Here is an 11,552-nt window from a genome sequence, read left to right as displayed (position 1 = left end):
ACGTGCGCCGACTGCAACAGGATGGCTGCTTCTGCCCCATCGCTCCATTGAAGCCCACCGGTTTTTCCGACTTGTTCACGATGCTCAATACCAGGGACTTCCTGGAGGGCGGCGTGTATGTGTCTAACTCTTAGAGCGTGTTCGCTACGCAGCTGGAGATGGATATCTGCAGGGAGTTGGTGCAGGGAGTTGGTGCAGGGAGTTGGTGCATCTCCATCTCCAGCTTGTTCGCTACAACAGAGCGCATCTAGGTAACATTAGCCAATCACAGTGCAACTGCAACGACTCGCTTTACTTTGCTGTTTCTTCGTCGGCCGAGAACACTGTGCCCGAGACACCGGACGCGTGGCAAGATGGACCAAGCTGCCCCGAGAGCTGCGCCTCCGTTCCCGTCAGCCAGTGGCGACCTCGTGCTGACTGCTGCCAGTTTGGACATACCTGCCTCTGATGTTGCTCTTTCCCAGACTGTGTATGCGACACCGGCCACTACTCAAACGGAATCAGAAGAAAAAGACCAATACTGGTGAAACGTCTATCGCTACGAAGCAACCCTCCTTTGCGTGGACGACTGCAGCAGCTGATGCTCTGCAGCGGGCTCGTTTTGACACGCTCAAGCATCGTTTTCAGGGCACCAGAAGCGCGAAACAGCTTGCCGCCGCCTGGATGTTAGTCTCCGCAGAAACGTATCTAGTCTCGGGGCTCGAGGTGAAACCCCACCAGTGCAAGTCAAAGGTAAAGTACAAGGCCATCTATGATAACGTGTAGGATTTCTAATTGATTTTGTAAAAAGTAAAGCGCGGCTGCAACTTTCTTCTCAAAGCTATGCTGCCGTACTTTGGCAGCAGCAAACAGAACACCTTGATCTCGTAGTAAACCAGCAACCCGTAGGAAAGTCGGCTTGGTGCAGCGAAGATTCCAATCCAACTTGCATACGCGGCTGACTGTAGCATGAGGTCACGGTACGAATCTGTTCCTTAGGGCCTCGCGGCGCATCGTCGGATTCTCCTGATAGGAGGACTGCAAGCTGTGCGACAGCTGAGCATGTAGCAACCAGTACAGCTTCCTCTTCGTCCATTGTGTGTGCGGCTGAACTGCCTCAATCTCCAGCTACTTTCTCCTTCTTCACCTCTGGGAGCTGGAGAAGGAGACGGGGTAATTCTCCAGTTGTCACGTTGTGAACTAAACTATTTTGACCAATCAAAAGACAAGAAATAGAGTTGATGAGAGTCCATCTCCATCTCCAGCTACCTAGCGATTCGCTAGTAGCGAACACGCTCTTAGAGCGTGCAGAAGAAGGCGGAAGGACACGGCAAGCAGCTGTCGATGATGATCACCCACGAGTAAAGGACGATAACAACCTCAGATTTGTACAACAGCAACCACACCAAACGGGCACGAGCAACCATAGCACGATCGACGATTGGGAAATGGACAGGTCGGTAGCTACATTCAGAGCGACTCGCTCTGGGAAATGGACTGGTCAAAAGCTAGAGCGACTCGCTCTGAGCGAGACAACAATATTATTGAGAGCATGCGCGCGTAGGTACATGTAACACCTGCGCAAGAAATGTAATTAGGATGCCATGGTACTTATATTTATAGGATTTTACTCTTCTTATTTGCTACGTTGGCCGCGCGGATAATACGCTGATGTAGAAGCGCACGGTAGTTTTCGATATTGAATTTGTCGGAGCGCAACTTATCCATTGATCCACGTAGCGTATGCGGGCGATCTTTCATAATCGCTGTGGATATCTTTTCGATGAAGTAGAGCAGATAAATTCCACAATCAACAGAGTTTTGCTGCTGAGGCTTGGTAGGGGAGGCGTGAAAACTCCATTTAACCGACCCCACCGGAGCTGTTTCTGGGACCCGCTCTTTCGCCAACCACCACTGCATCAAAGAAAACACGTTTGCCGTGTCATGCGCTTCTGTAGCAGAATTAACGTGATACAGCCGAATGACGCCCCCCTGCAGGGGATTCTCAACCGCAAGAAAGCTCCAGTGACTATTACCGTTGACTGGAAGAATAACAAACCGGTACGATACCCAGTCAAATTTCCCTATGTGACCAGCGAGGCGCTCGTCCCTTGCAGCTTTCTCCTTTGTTCTTTTCACGGAATGGCTTCTCCCGAGGCATGAAACCATGCACAAAATAATCAACGGCGGACTCTGTCAAAGTCTGATGCGGCATTAGGCTGTCCAGGTCCTCGCGATAGATTCAGCACGTATCATCACCACACGTCCACTCCAATATTGGCTTCTGCTTCCGCGACCTGGTAGCAGACTGCCTCCGAGGCAAAGAAGTCTTCTTAGCAGCTGTAGGCACCTCATACTCGCTCTCTTCGGACTCGTTACAATCCATAGCTATCGCTTTCATCCGATCCAGCGCTATCGTAGCTGTCTTCATCGCTGTCTTCATCTCCACAGCCATCGAAGGGTACAGCGCCGTCACCGGGGGTTACTCCATCATTTTGACCACGCTCACTGTCGACACCAGGGGTTACGCCGCCATCACGAGGGGTTACACCATCATCACTAGTGGTTACTCCATCATTTTGACCACGCTCACTGTCGACACCAGGGGTTACGCCTCCAGCACCTCCATTCTCCTCGTGCTCACTGTCATCGCCACGGGTTACACCGCCACCACCAGAGGTTGCACCGCCGTCAGTAGAGGGTACACCGCCATCGTCAGGGGGTACACGTGCTGCGTAGCGTTGGATAAACCGTTTTACCCATGTTGCTTGGGACTCTGGAATATCAAAATCCGAGTTGAACTCTTCCAGGCTCCGGCAATAAAACATCACATCGTCAAACGTCCCGTTGTCCTCCATAAGCTCATGAAGGTATTCGATTACTCTCCATTCGTCCGGCTTCATCTTGTGTTTTCGTCCTCCGCCTTCGTTGCGCTTGCGATCTGAGCCAACCTCTTTGTCACAAACATCCCAGTAGCGTTTCACCCAGCCTCTCAAAGTCGATTCCTTGACCTCAAGCTCGACAGCGGCTTCTTCTTGAGTCCAATCTGGGTTATCTACTTTCCAGCGCCTAAGAAGCGCAAGCTTCTCCTTCTCAGTGCGATTCACACACACACCCGCCTCTTCATTCGGAAAAGGGGGAAGGGAGGGGGAATTCTCGAATGATAGTCAGCCGTATATGGCCAATCATTTTAGGTATCAGATTTAATCAGATCAAGAGTAAATATCAAATTAACTCGCGCGAGTTATTCTGAATGCAGCACTTTGAGGTTAGTATGAAGTACTTCGGGGTTAGTATGAAGTAGTGCGTAACCGACCTACAGCAGGCCAGGGGGGCTGTATGAGGTTCGAACTGCAGTGCTTACATTCCCTAAGCCCGAATTTGTGGCGATACGCTTATACTTGAGCAGTGGTCGTGAGCTTATCCGGTTAACACGAACGCCTACTCAGCCAAGTTGCCTTTCCGTCCATTGTAGCTAGTAGGGGGTTGCTTGTACAGGATGACAGCAGCGAGGCCCAAGACTTACTGACGCCTGAACAGGACAAGCGCGAAGCGACAAGTGCCGAGCACGAACTAAGTCAAAGGATGATCCAAACTACACATGTGGGCTATATATAACTCAATGGAAACCTCCATTTTGATATATGGAGAGTAGCACATAGTGACCATGTTGCGTTGGCGGCACCAAGTGCTAATAGTTAGCAGGTGCTTCCAAGCCGATGAATTCTAAATTATTAACACGGAAAACGCTGTTGAGAAATCAAGATAGATTCCGGGAGAGCTCGAAAGTGGTTTCGTTACGCGAGCCTGGTTGTTCTACCCACAAAACCAGAAACACCTACAGAGTGGCATCATGTACTAATGGTCTTCACTGTAGGGGAGTTACCAACGCATCGTTGGGCTTATAACCACTTGTAACTTGGCTGCGTTTGCGTGCGTCTGTAACTCACACCGCACAACGAAGGAGGAAGAGAAGGTGAACGCACTGCGGGGGAGTAAAGCGACATGCTGCTCCTGTTGTATTTTTCGTGTTTTTTGTGGTTTCCCCCTCTTTACTTTTCTCTCTCCTTTCCCAGCTCCTGAGCCTTTTGTGTATCTGCACTTCAACTTACTGTACAGCAAAAGCTACACTGCAACACTAGCAACAGGTGAGGACCAGTAATTCAGAACAGTCGTAAGCGATTGTAATAGCTAAGTGACAACAATGATACTCAATTCAAAACCAAAAAAGAACAAAAAGATGCTGCTGCCATGGCCCAGTGTCGACGTATTCTGGCATCGGGATGCCACCAAAGAGGAAGAACCCTCTCTTGTCAGGACGCACAGCCGAAGCATGACACATGTAGCTCTTGATCCCAGCTGTGGAAACCTGAACTTCGCGGATATGACCACGGAGAGGCTCCAGAATGACCATCGACGATGAACTCAGCGCTGGGTCGTACTCAGATAACCCCCCAAAGATCAGGATGCCCTCCTGAGGGTCACAAGGCTTCACGTCGGCGTCGCCGTCTTTGATTCGGCGAATGATTCCTATCTCCTCGTCAATAGGGAGCTGCAACGCTAGAGCGGTGGCGCAGCATCGGGCTGTAAGAACTCGCAATCTCGGAGAGTTATCCGGACTACCGCCTTCCGTCGTTATTGATGCCCACGTGTTGGATGCTAGATCCAGGACGTGGATGCCCGTATTCATTGCTGCGCTGAGAGGGTCGGAGGTCTGTCTGCCTCCTAAACTGCGACCTTGTCACCTTCTCCAATCGCTACAGCATTGTGAAACGCCAAAGGCAGCGGACTGTTACCGGTGGGCTGCAGTAACATAACGACAAACAGCAGGGTAGTGAACGCATGGAGAGAAATATATTCACTAACCCAAAGCTGTATCCATCGAGGCTTCTGTCCTGCAGTATTCACAGTGAGTAGCCAGATATCCGACAAGACTGCACCTTGATAGTTCTTCCCTCCGAGAACGAGTACGCATTGAGTATGCGGGCTTTCGGGATCACTCGGGGTCTCCCTATAGCGCACTGGGGCACTCGCATGCCATGCTCGGCCGCAAGGAGCGGGGTCTGGAGGGACATTGGGATCGGTGCCATCGCCGTTGATGGGAGAAACATCGGTGCAGTAGAGGACGTTGTTCTCGTAGCCGAGCTCGAACACATCTCCTATCAATTGTTGGTGCGATGGCTCGAAGCTGTCGATCGGCTCGTAACCATAAGCGTAGGCATTCTCGCCCAGGGTCACCACGGTGTGCCCAATACTGTGAGCAAGCTCATCGTGAACATCGTAGCTAGTCAACCATTTCGTAGTTTTCAAGTCAAATAGATCGAGGCACACACTCGTGAAGCTCTCGTTCGGCAGCTCTTTTTTGCCTCCGACTATCACCGCGCTGGTGGTAAGTACAAGGCAGGAGACGTTAGTGTCGAAGAGTTTTGCACTAAGAGAGATCGACGCACATGTGGCCGTTTAGCGTCCCCGGAAAAAAAACTTTTTTTTCATTCTCTCACCGGCTACTTTCCATTTAGTGGAGATGCATTACATTCTCGACAGCTACATTGCATTTCTGATGGATTTATTTCATTCTGTACATTCGAAATGGCTGTTACATGCCTTGTATATAGTATTTGGCGTGGCTGAACACGGAATATCTTACAGAGCCGTGTGACCTGGGGTTCTATACGGCCAGCGATGTTCCAGGAATTGTTCCGAACCAGAATCCGATTGAATCGCACCACCACAGCATCAAGGCTACTGCAGTGAATCAGCTGCGGGCTTCAACGGGGCATGTGCTTGCGTCGACTCTATCGAAAATCTGGTCGAATGCGCGATGGAAATCGGGTCGGAGCCTATCCAGCACTTTGCCGCTGGACCAGTTTCCGCAGAGGTTCTAGAAGCTGGTGTACTCCTCTGCAACGACGACAACCACTTCCCGACTCACAAACGCAAGTCGCCCAGAGCAATCCGCAACATCCAGGCGTATTACTTTAACCAGAGATACTACATCGTCCGGGACGACAATGTGCATGGATTGAAGGTGAACGCAAGTCGAACAAAGATCTATAAGAGCTCGCTCAGCGGATCCCTCAAGGATGATGAAATTGTGGAGAATGTGTAGCTTCGATACCTCTCCGCACAAGGTGACGGTGTTGGATCGACTTCCGTATGAGCACGACTGGAACTCTCCGTTGTGGTCACTGGAGGAGATCAACACCATCAGAAAAAAGTTCAAGTGTGACTGCAAAGATTTCTACCGGACGGGGTGGCTGTGTGCTCATGTACTAGCATGCCTTCACCTCATTGACAATCTTGATTTGACGGTCATGCTTCGAGGGCTCCCAGCTCGCAGGCCTCCCGGTAGACCGCGCAAGAAAAGCAAATGCCTCCAGCGAGATGGTGTGAGAACATCCCAATACTCCGTCGATGCCATGGTGAAACGACTTGTGGACAAGCCAGCAAGTGTTATCAACTGGAGCGTGCTAATCGAAAAGACAGTGGCCGAGGCGGATGGCGAGGGGTCCCAGCGGACCTATGTTGACAAGATTAGCCCCCCTTCACTCGTGGAGGAAAGCGGTTCTGGGAGATCGCGTACGAGGATCAAGATGAGGTGACTGTCCTGGAAGTTGAAGCTCTTGCAAGGACGATCAATTTCTCCTTCCAAAAGGGGCACAACATTGTTTCCAGCTTATGCATATCTTCGACACAACAGCGGTAGCGTGAAGCTTCAGCAGAATAGCAAGTGGACGACATAAGGCTAGACGTAGTGAGCACTTCGGGTGCTACGAACTAGGGACCGAGTAACCCGGACATTTGTTTTACATTTTTCAATAGATGCAAGTGAATGCAATAACACCATCGAAATGAAAACTAGCCAATAATAAATGAAAAGCAGACTTTTTGCCCATAAATGGAAAGTAGCCGCTGAAAGAATGAGAACAAAAAACGCACCCAGAGTCCCCGCGACAAGCTGTAAATCTCTTGTGGCTCCGGGTTCTTCCTCTCTAGCGACCGGGACACGTGAGTTCCCCACGGGCAGTAGTCATACGACTGGCAATAAGGCAAACGTTACAACATTCGACATCAGCACTAAGCCATGTGAACCATTGCATAGCAGAACAGCCCGCACCTCAAGCCACCTCAAGTCTTGTCCGTCCAGCGCCATCCTGTGGCGACTCCTTAGATTTAGGCAGCTAAAGAGCCGCTATGAGCGAGTTCTCGGAAGGTCGGCAACTAAATCAAGCTGTTCAACAACAACAATGCGGAGGGATCTCTTTTTAAGAGATTAATATAATCGCACGCGTAGGAAGCTGGGCAAAACTAAGGTCGGCCTAGATGCCTTATTCATGACAACGCTACAAGCTCGTTTCTCTAAGCTCAGTAAAAGACGTCGGTGCCGCTGCGCATCTGCAGCCGCAGGAGGGATACGTTATAAGGGCTATAAGGAGTTTTACAAAAACAAAAAATAGATGTGCTAAGCAGCGCGTGACCTGAGGTCTACCAAAGTTTTGTTCGAGAGGGACTGTCGGACTCGGGCCATGCTCAAGTTGGGCAGCTCAACTCGTGTTGCTTTTCTGGGAAATGTAATCGAAATGTTCGGCGACGTTCAATTTTACAAGGACGTCCCCAACAGGACAAGAACAACCCCATAATTCTCACCACCGAGGTCGCCCTTGTGGCAAGTGCTCGTCAAGACGAGACGTTGAAGCGTATACATGATGCAAATTCTCTCAGCCTAAGGGCCGAGGGTAGCTTCAGCTTGAGGATGTTTTTCGGATATTTGTGAAATCTGGACGGAAAATGTGTACATTGTTTCTAAATAAATACGTAGACTGCTACGGGAAAAGACAAACGGCAAAAGTTCTCTATTTTTTAATTGAGACATTTCGCCGTTTCTACTCGTTAAAAAAAGAGTTAGAAACGTGGTGAGCCGTACATTTTACCCGGGCAGCCTGCATCAAGAAATAGGCAAGCCGTGAAGACAGTTCGTTCACTGGGAAGTCTGTAGAAAGAAGAAAGCAGCTTTCGCATTGAGCAGCACCAAGTTGATGATCAGTTGGTGATCAGTGATCACCAACTTGATGCTGGTCAATGCGAAAGCTCCTTTTTCTTTCTACAGGCTTCCCAGTGAACGAACTGTCTTCACGGCTGATCACTGATCAGCACAAATAGGCGATCAGTGTTGAGTATTTATCTGTGGGTCCAACAGAGGTAGAGTTGCGCATGAAGTGCTGGGGTGCAATTGCTATGAAGCTAATCTAATAAGAGCAACGCAAGTATGACTTGGGCATACAGAAGGCTGAGAGACCTCGTGCGCGAAGACCCTCGAGCAGTGCTACTGTTTGCCTCTCTCCTGATCTTGAAGTTCATGTAGCCATTTCTAACGGGAGCCTCTAAATGGATAGAAACTCCCTGTCATTACACTCTGCAGACGCCCACGTGCATCAAGTTCTTCATCCCGGCAGGGCCAGAGCTAGGCCCAAAATGAGGGGGCTTCAGCCCCCTCCCTCGTCAGGGGGCTACCCCGCACAGCTCCATCGAAGTTGGTCATATTACTACTAAATTGACGAACGTGCTCATCCAATAAACGTCTTGCACGCGTCCTCATGGTAGTGCAATGCCTTATAGTTTCGGGGTGCTACTTAGTTGCGAGTATACTTCACTGATTTCTGAGTAATTCCACATAAATCTTACTTTTGAGTTAGGAAAGCTGCCACGTCCGTCATCGCCCCCCCAACCAAGCCAATGTCGTACAAGGTTCATCGAGCGGCTATTGTTGACGCACTCGACCACATCGGTCTACGCAGCAGGGCCAAAACACATTTAGGCAGAGGATCGGGCTCCCGAATGGCAGACCTTGGGGGTGCCAGTGAAGCTCAGATACGGCGCCTAGGGAGGTGGAATCCTCAGGCGAAAGGTTACCTCACCTCGCTACCGCGAGAAGCAATGCGAACGCTTGCGGGCTTGAACCAGGAAGAGGTAGTTATTTGCTGGCGCGTACTTGCGTTGATCCTCCCCAAGCTCTTCAGAAACGTATTTTTCCGTTAGTGGAGGAGTGGCAGTCGAAGATGACTTCAGGTGAATGTGAACAGTCAATCGCGGCTGGTGGTTTTCTCGAGCTGCTTCAGTATCTGCGCACCGTAATTCTGCAGGATGCTGCCATTTTGTCCGAGCAAATGCCGGGACATCCGATTTGGAACAATGAGATCTTCAAGAGCGATCATTTTGAACAATTCCAGCTGGAAATGAAGAATGTCATGAACCACGTTAGTGACCCCACCGAGCGTCAGCTTAAGAAAGCCATGCCCGCGCTGAAGTCGACGCTCGATGGTGTTCGACAGGAGATGAGAGCATCATTGAGTGGTATTCGAAATAGCTTGGACGCGGTTGGTGAAAGTGTAGCAGATGTCATGGAAGTTCTTGCCCCACTCAGGAATGGATCAGCATTTGTGGAAGTTAAGATCGTGAATGGCTTACAATCGACAACCCCCAGCGCCACCCAAGCCGCCTCCGGAGCTAGCTACACCGAGTGACCCCTCTGCGATTACCAGTTACAGACTCAGTCGAGGCATTCAATCGGTTCGTGAGTTGTGGACCGAATGGACATGCGGCCTCCCTGGTGGTTATGCAGTTGAAAAGCTGGAGTAACAGCTCGGTACCAAGTGGTGTGACCATCACGAGAGACGCTTCTTCAACCGACGACGAAAAACTATTGATCTTGTAAAGATCATCGCTAGCTGGGTTTGCAACCACGAGGCGTTCGACAAATATCAGGCAGTCGAAGAGGCGATTAAGCGTGTTGACAGCATCCGCTGTATTCGCAAAAAAAATCGCTCAATTGAGTGTCTCAAACGTCGAGTGTGGCCTAATCTGTACACGATGCTAGCAACCTCTGGACAATTCCGGAAGAAGGGCGCTGGTGGCTCTAAGCAGTAGATCTGTTTGGTGCTGTACTGGAAGCAAACCGACTTGGAGGACCTCGCACGAAAGATCCCAAAGCTGGACGAGAGCGATACTGCCAACCGGCATTTCGTGACCGGTGGAAGCCTTCGCGATTTTTTTATGGCGGTGGCTGCTTCTAGAGCTCTAATTGAAGCAGCATTGGGTGAACTCACTTCGGATGTAGCAACATTGCTGATCAGACCGCGTGGATGCAGCTCAGACCAGCAGATTGACCGCATTCGAATGATGGGGGTTGCAAACCCTACAAGCGTCGATCATTATATCCGTCCGTTGTTTTGGAGACCGTGTATTACGTCGGTGATGGCGATGAGACACCTGATAGATACGGTGAAACCCGACTATTTCCAAAAGCTTCTTGCTCTGGCGCAAGACTTGGACGACGATAAACTACATGGCGCTGTGCTCGAATACTTGTTCCGCTCGCTTTTACGCCACCATCATTCAACTCGCATATCGTAATTTAAGTACGACAATGTAAATCGGAGTAGTGTTCGGAACTTTGAGAGCATCATGATGGCGGATACAGGTACGGTAAAACTCGACCGTTCGATCGAGTCGCGCGAGCCGCCACTATTCCAGCGCTCGGGTGAGACGATTGAAGACTTCGTAGCGGTGATAGAGAGGTGGGCTGCAAACCCTGCCGAGATGGACTACTGGATCCCTGCGTCCAGCGTGTGTCCAACAATTGATGCTGTCGCGAAGTGCGATAGCAACGCAGCCATCAGCATTGTTAAGAATCCTGGGAATCACAAGGCAAACAAGCACATTGAGATTCGGTACTTGTTTACGAGGGACTTGGTTGAACTCGGTCGCCTCAAGATTGCCTACTGTTCGACAACAGAGATGACGGCAGACATTCTGACTAGCACAAAGCAGTTTATAAAACTAAGAGAAAAGCTAGGAGTTCGTGATCTGAACCTTGCCCCTAGCACTTAGTGGGAGTGTTGAGTGGAGCAGTCGCTCCTTGCAGCAGGACAGTCGGCAGAAGAGCCGACTTGCCGGTTACAGAGAAGAATAGGCAAATGAGAGACAAAAGTCTGAACACCTGTTTAATCTGTTAGCAAGTTCTAGGGGAGTTCAGCTCTGAACTCTTATCTATGGACATAGGGCAGAGAGAGCCTGCCCACCAACTGTTTGTGCGATGAGGATATGAAGCAGAGGAATGGTAGCCGCCCGAGGACGAGCTCACTTCCTCTTTTGCTTCAGACTGAGCACGTCTTGAGAATAAGCATAGGAATAGAGGAATAGAGGAATAATAGAATTACTGTGAGTTATTCCAGTGGTTTAACCCCTCATTCACCATCGTCGGAGGATCCTGCAAGTGATATCCAATTATGTCGGAGCAGTGGACATCACCAGTGGCCACACGGCTATGTATGAGGAGGCGACATCCACAAATCACATGTCAAGTTCAGGCCGCTCGTGGTGGCGCTCGTGTACATGTATGTGGCGCTCGTGGTGGCGCTCGTGGTGGTGGCAGTCTACGACGAGGAGGAGGACGACGACATCTATCTACCGCTGCTCGAGGTGCCGTTGTCGGCATTTCGGCAGCTACACAGATGATAAGTGTTGTGCAGTGGTCGATATGCCGCTCAGTAAACTCACTTATCCTTATTATACCT

General features: G+C 50.2%; 3 protein-coding genes across 3 annotated transcripts; 2 read left to right on the top strand and 1 right to left on the bottom strand.

Annotated features, from left to right (window-relative positions):
* Nucleotides 1-555: 555 nt before the first annotated feature.
* On the top strand, nucleotides 556-735 carry PHYSODRAFT_374685 (hypothetical protein; the record flags this gene model as incomplete). The annotated part of the gene is made up of 1 exon (XM_009540598.1): nucleotides 556-735. A coding segment is annotated over one exon (180 nt), but the record flags the coding sequence as incomplete, so codon positions are not given.
* A 936-nt stretch (nucleotides 736-1,671) lies between these two features.
* PHYSODRAFT_459871 (hypothetical protein) lies at nucleotides 1,672-3,071 on the bottom strand (the record flags this gene model as incomplete). Its single annotated transcript, XM_009540597.1, has 2 exons — nucleotides 1,672-1,875; nucleotides 2,862-3,071. Coding segments are annotated over 2 exons (414 nt in total), but the record flags the coding sequence as incomplete, so codon positions are not given.
* A 7,369-nt stretch (nucleotides 3,072-10,440) lies between these two features.
* On the top strand, nucleotides 10,441-11,493 carry PHYSODRAFT_342208 (hypothetical protein; the record flags this gene model as incomplete). Its single annotated transcript, XM_009540596.1, has 2 exons — nucleotides 10,441-10,706; nucleotides 11,346-11,493. 2 exons carry the CDS (start codon nucleotides 10,441-10,443, stop codon nucleotides 11,491-11,493), a joined length of 414 nt encoding a protein of 137 aa, XP_009538891.1.
* Nucleotides 11,494-11,552: the final 59 nt, after the last annotated feature.

Source organism: Phytophthora sojae (assembly GCF_000149755.1).
Source record: "Phytophthora sojae unplaced genomic scaffold PHYSOscaffold_15, whole genome shotgun sequence".
NCBI lineage: Eukaryota > Oomycota > Peronosporomycetes > Peronosporales > Peronosporaceae > Phytophthora > Phytophthora sojae.
Note: the sequence above shows the minus strand (reverse complement) of the source record. Positions and strands in the feature narration are given on the sequence as shown.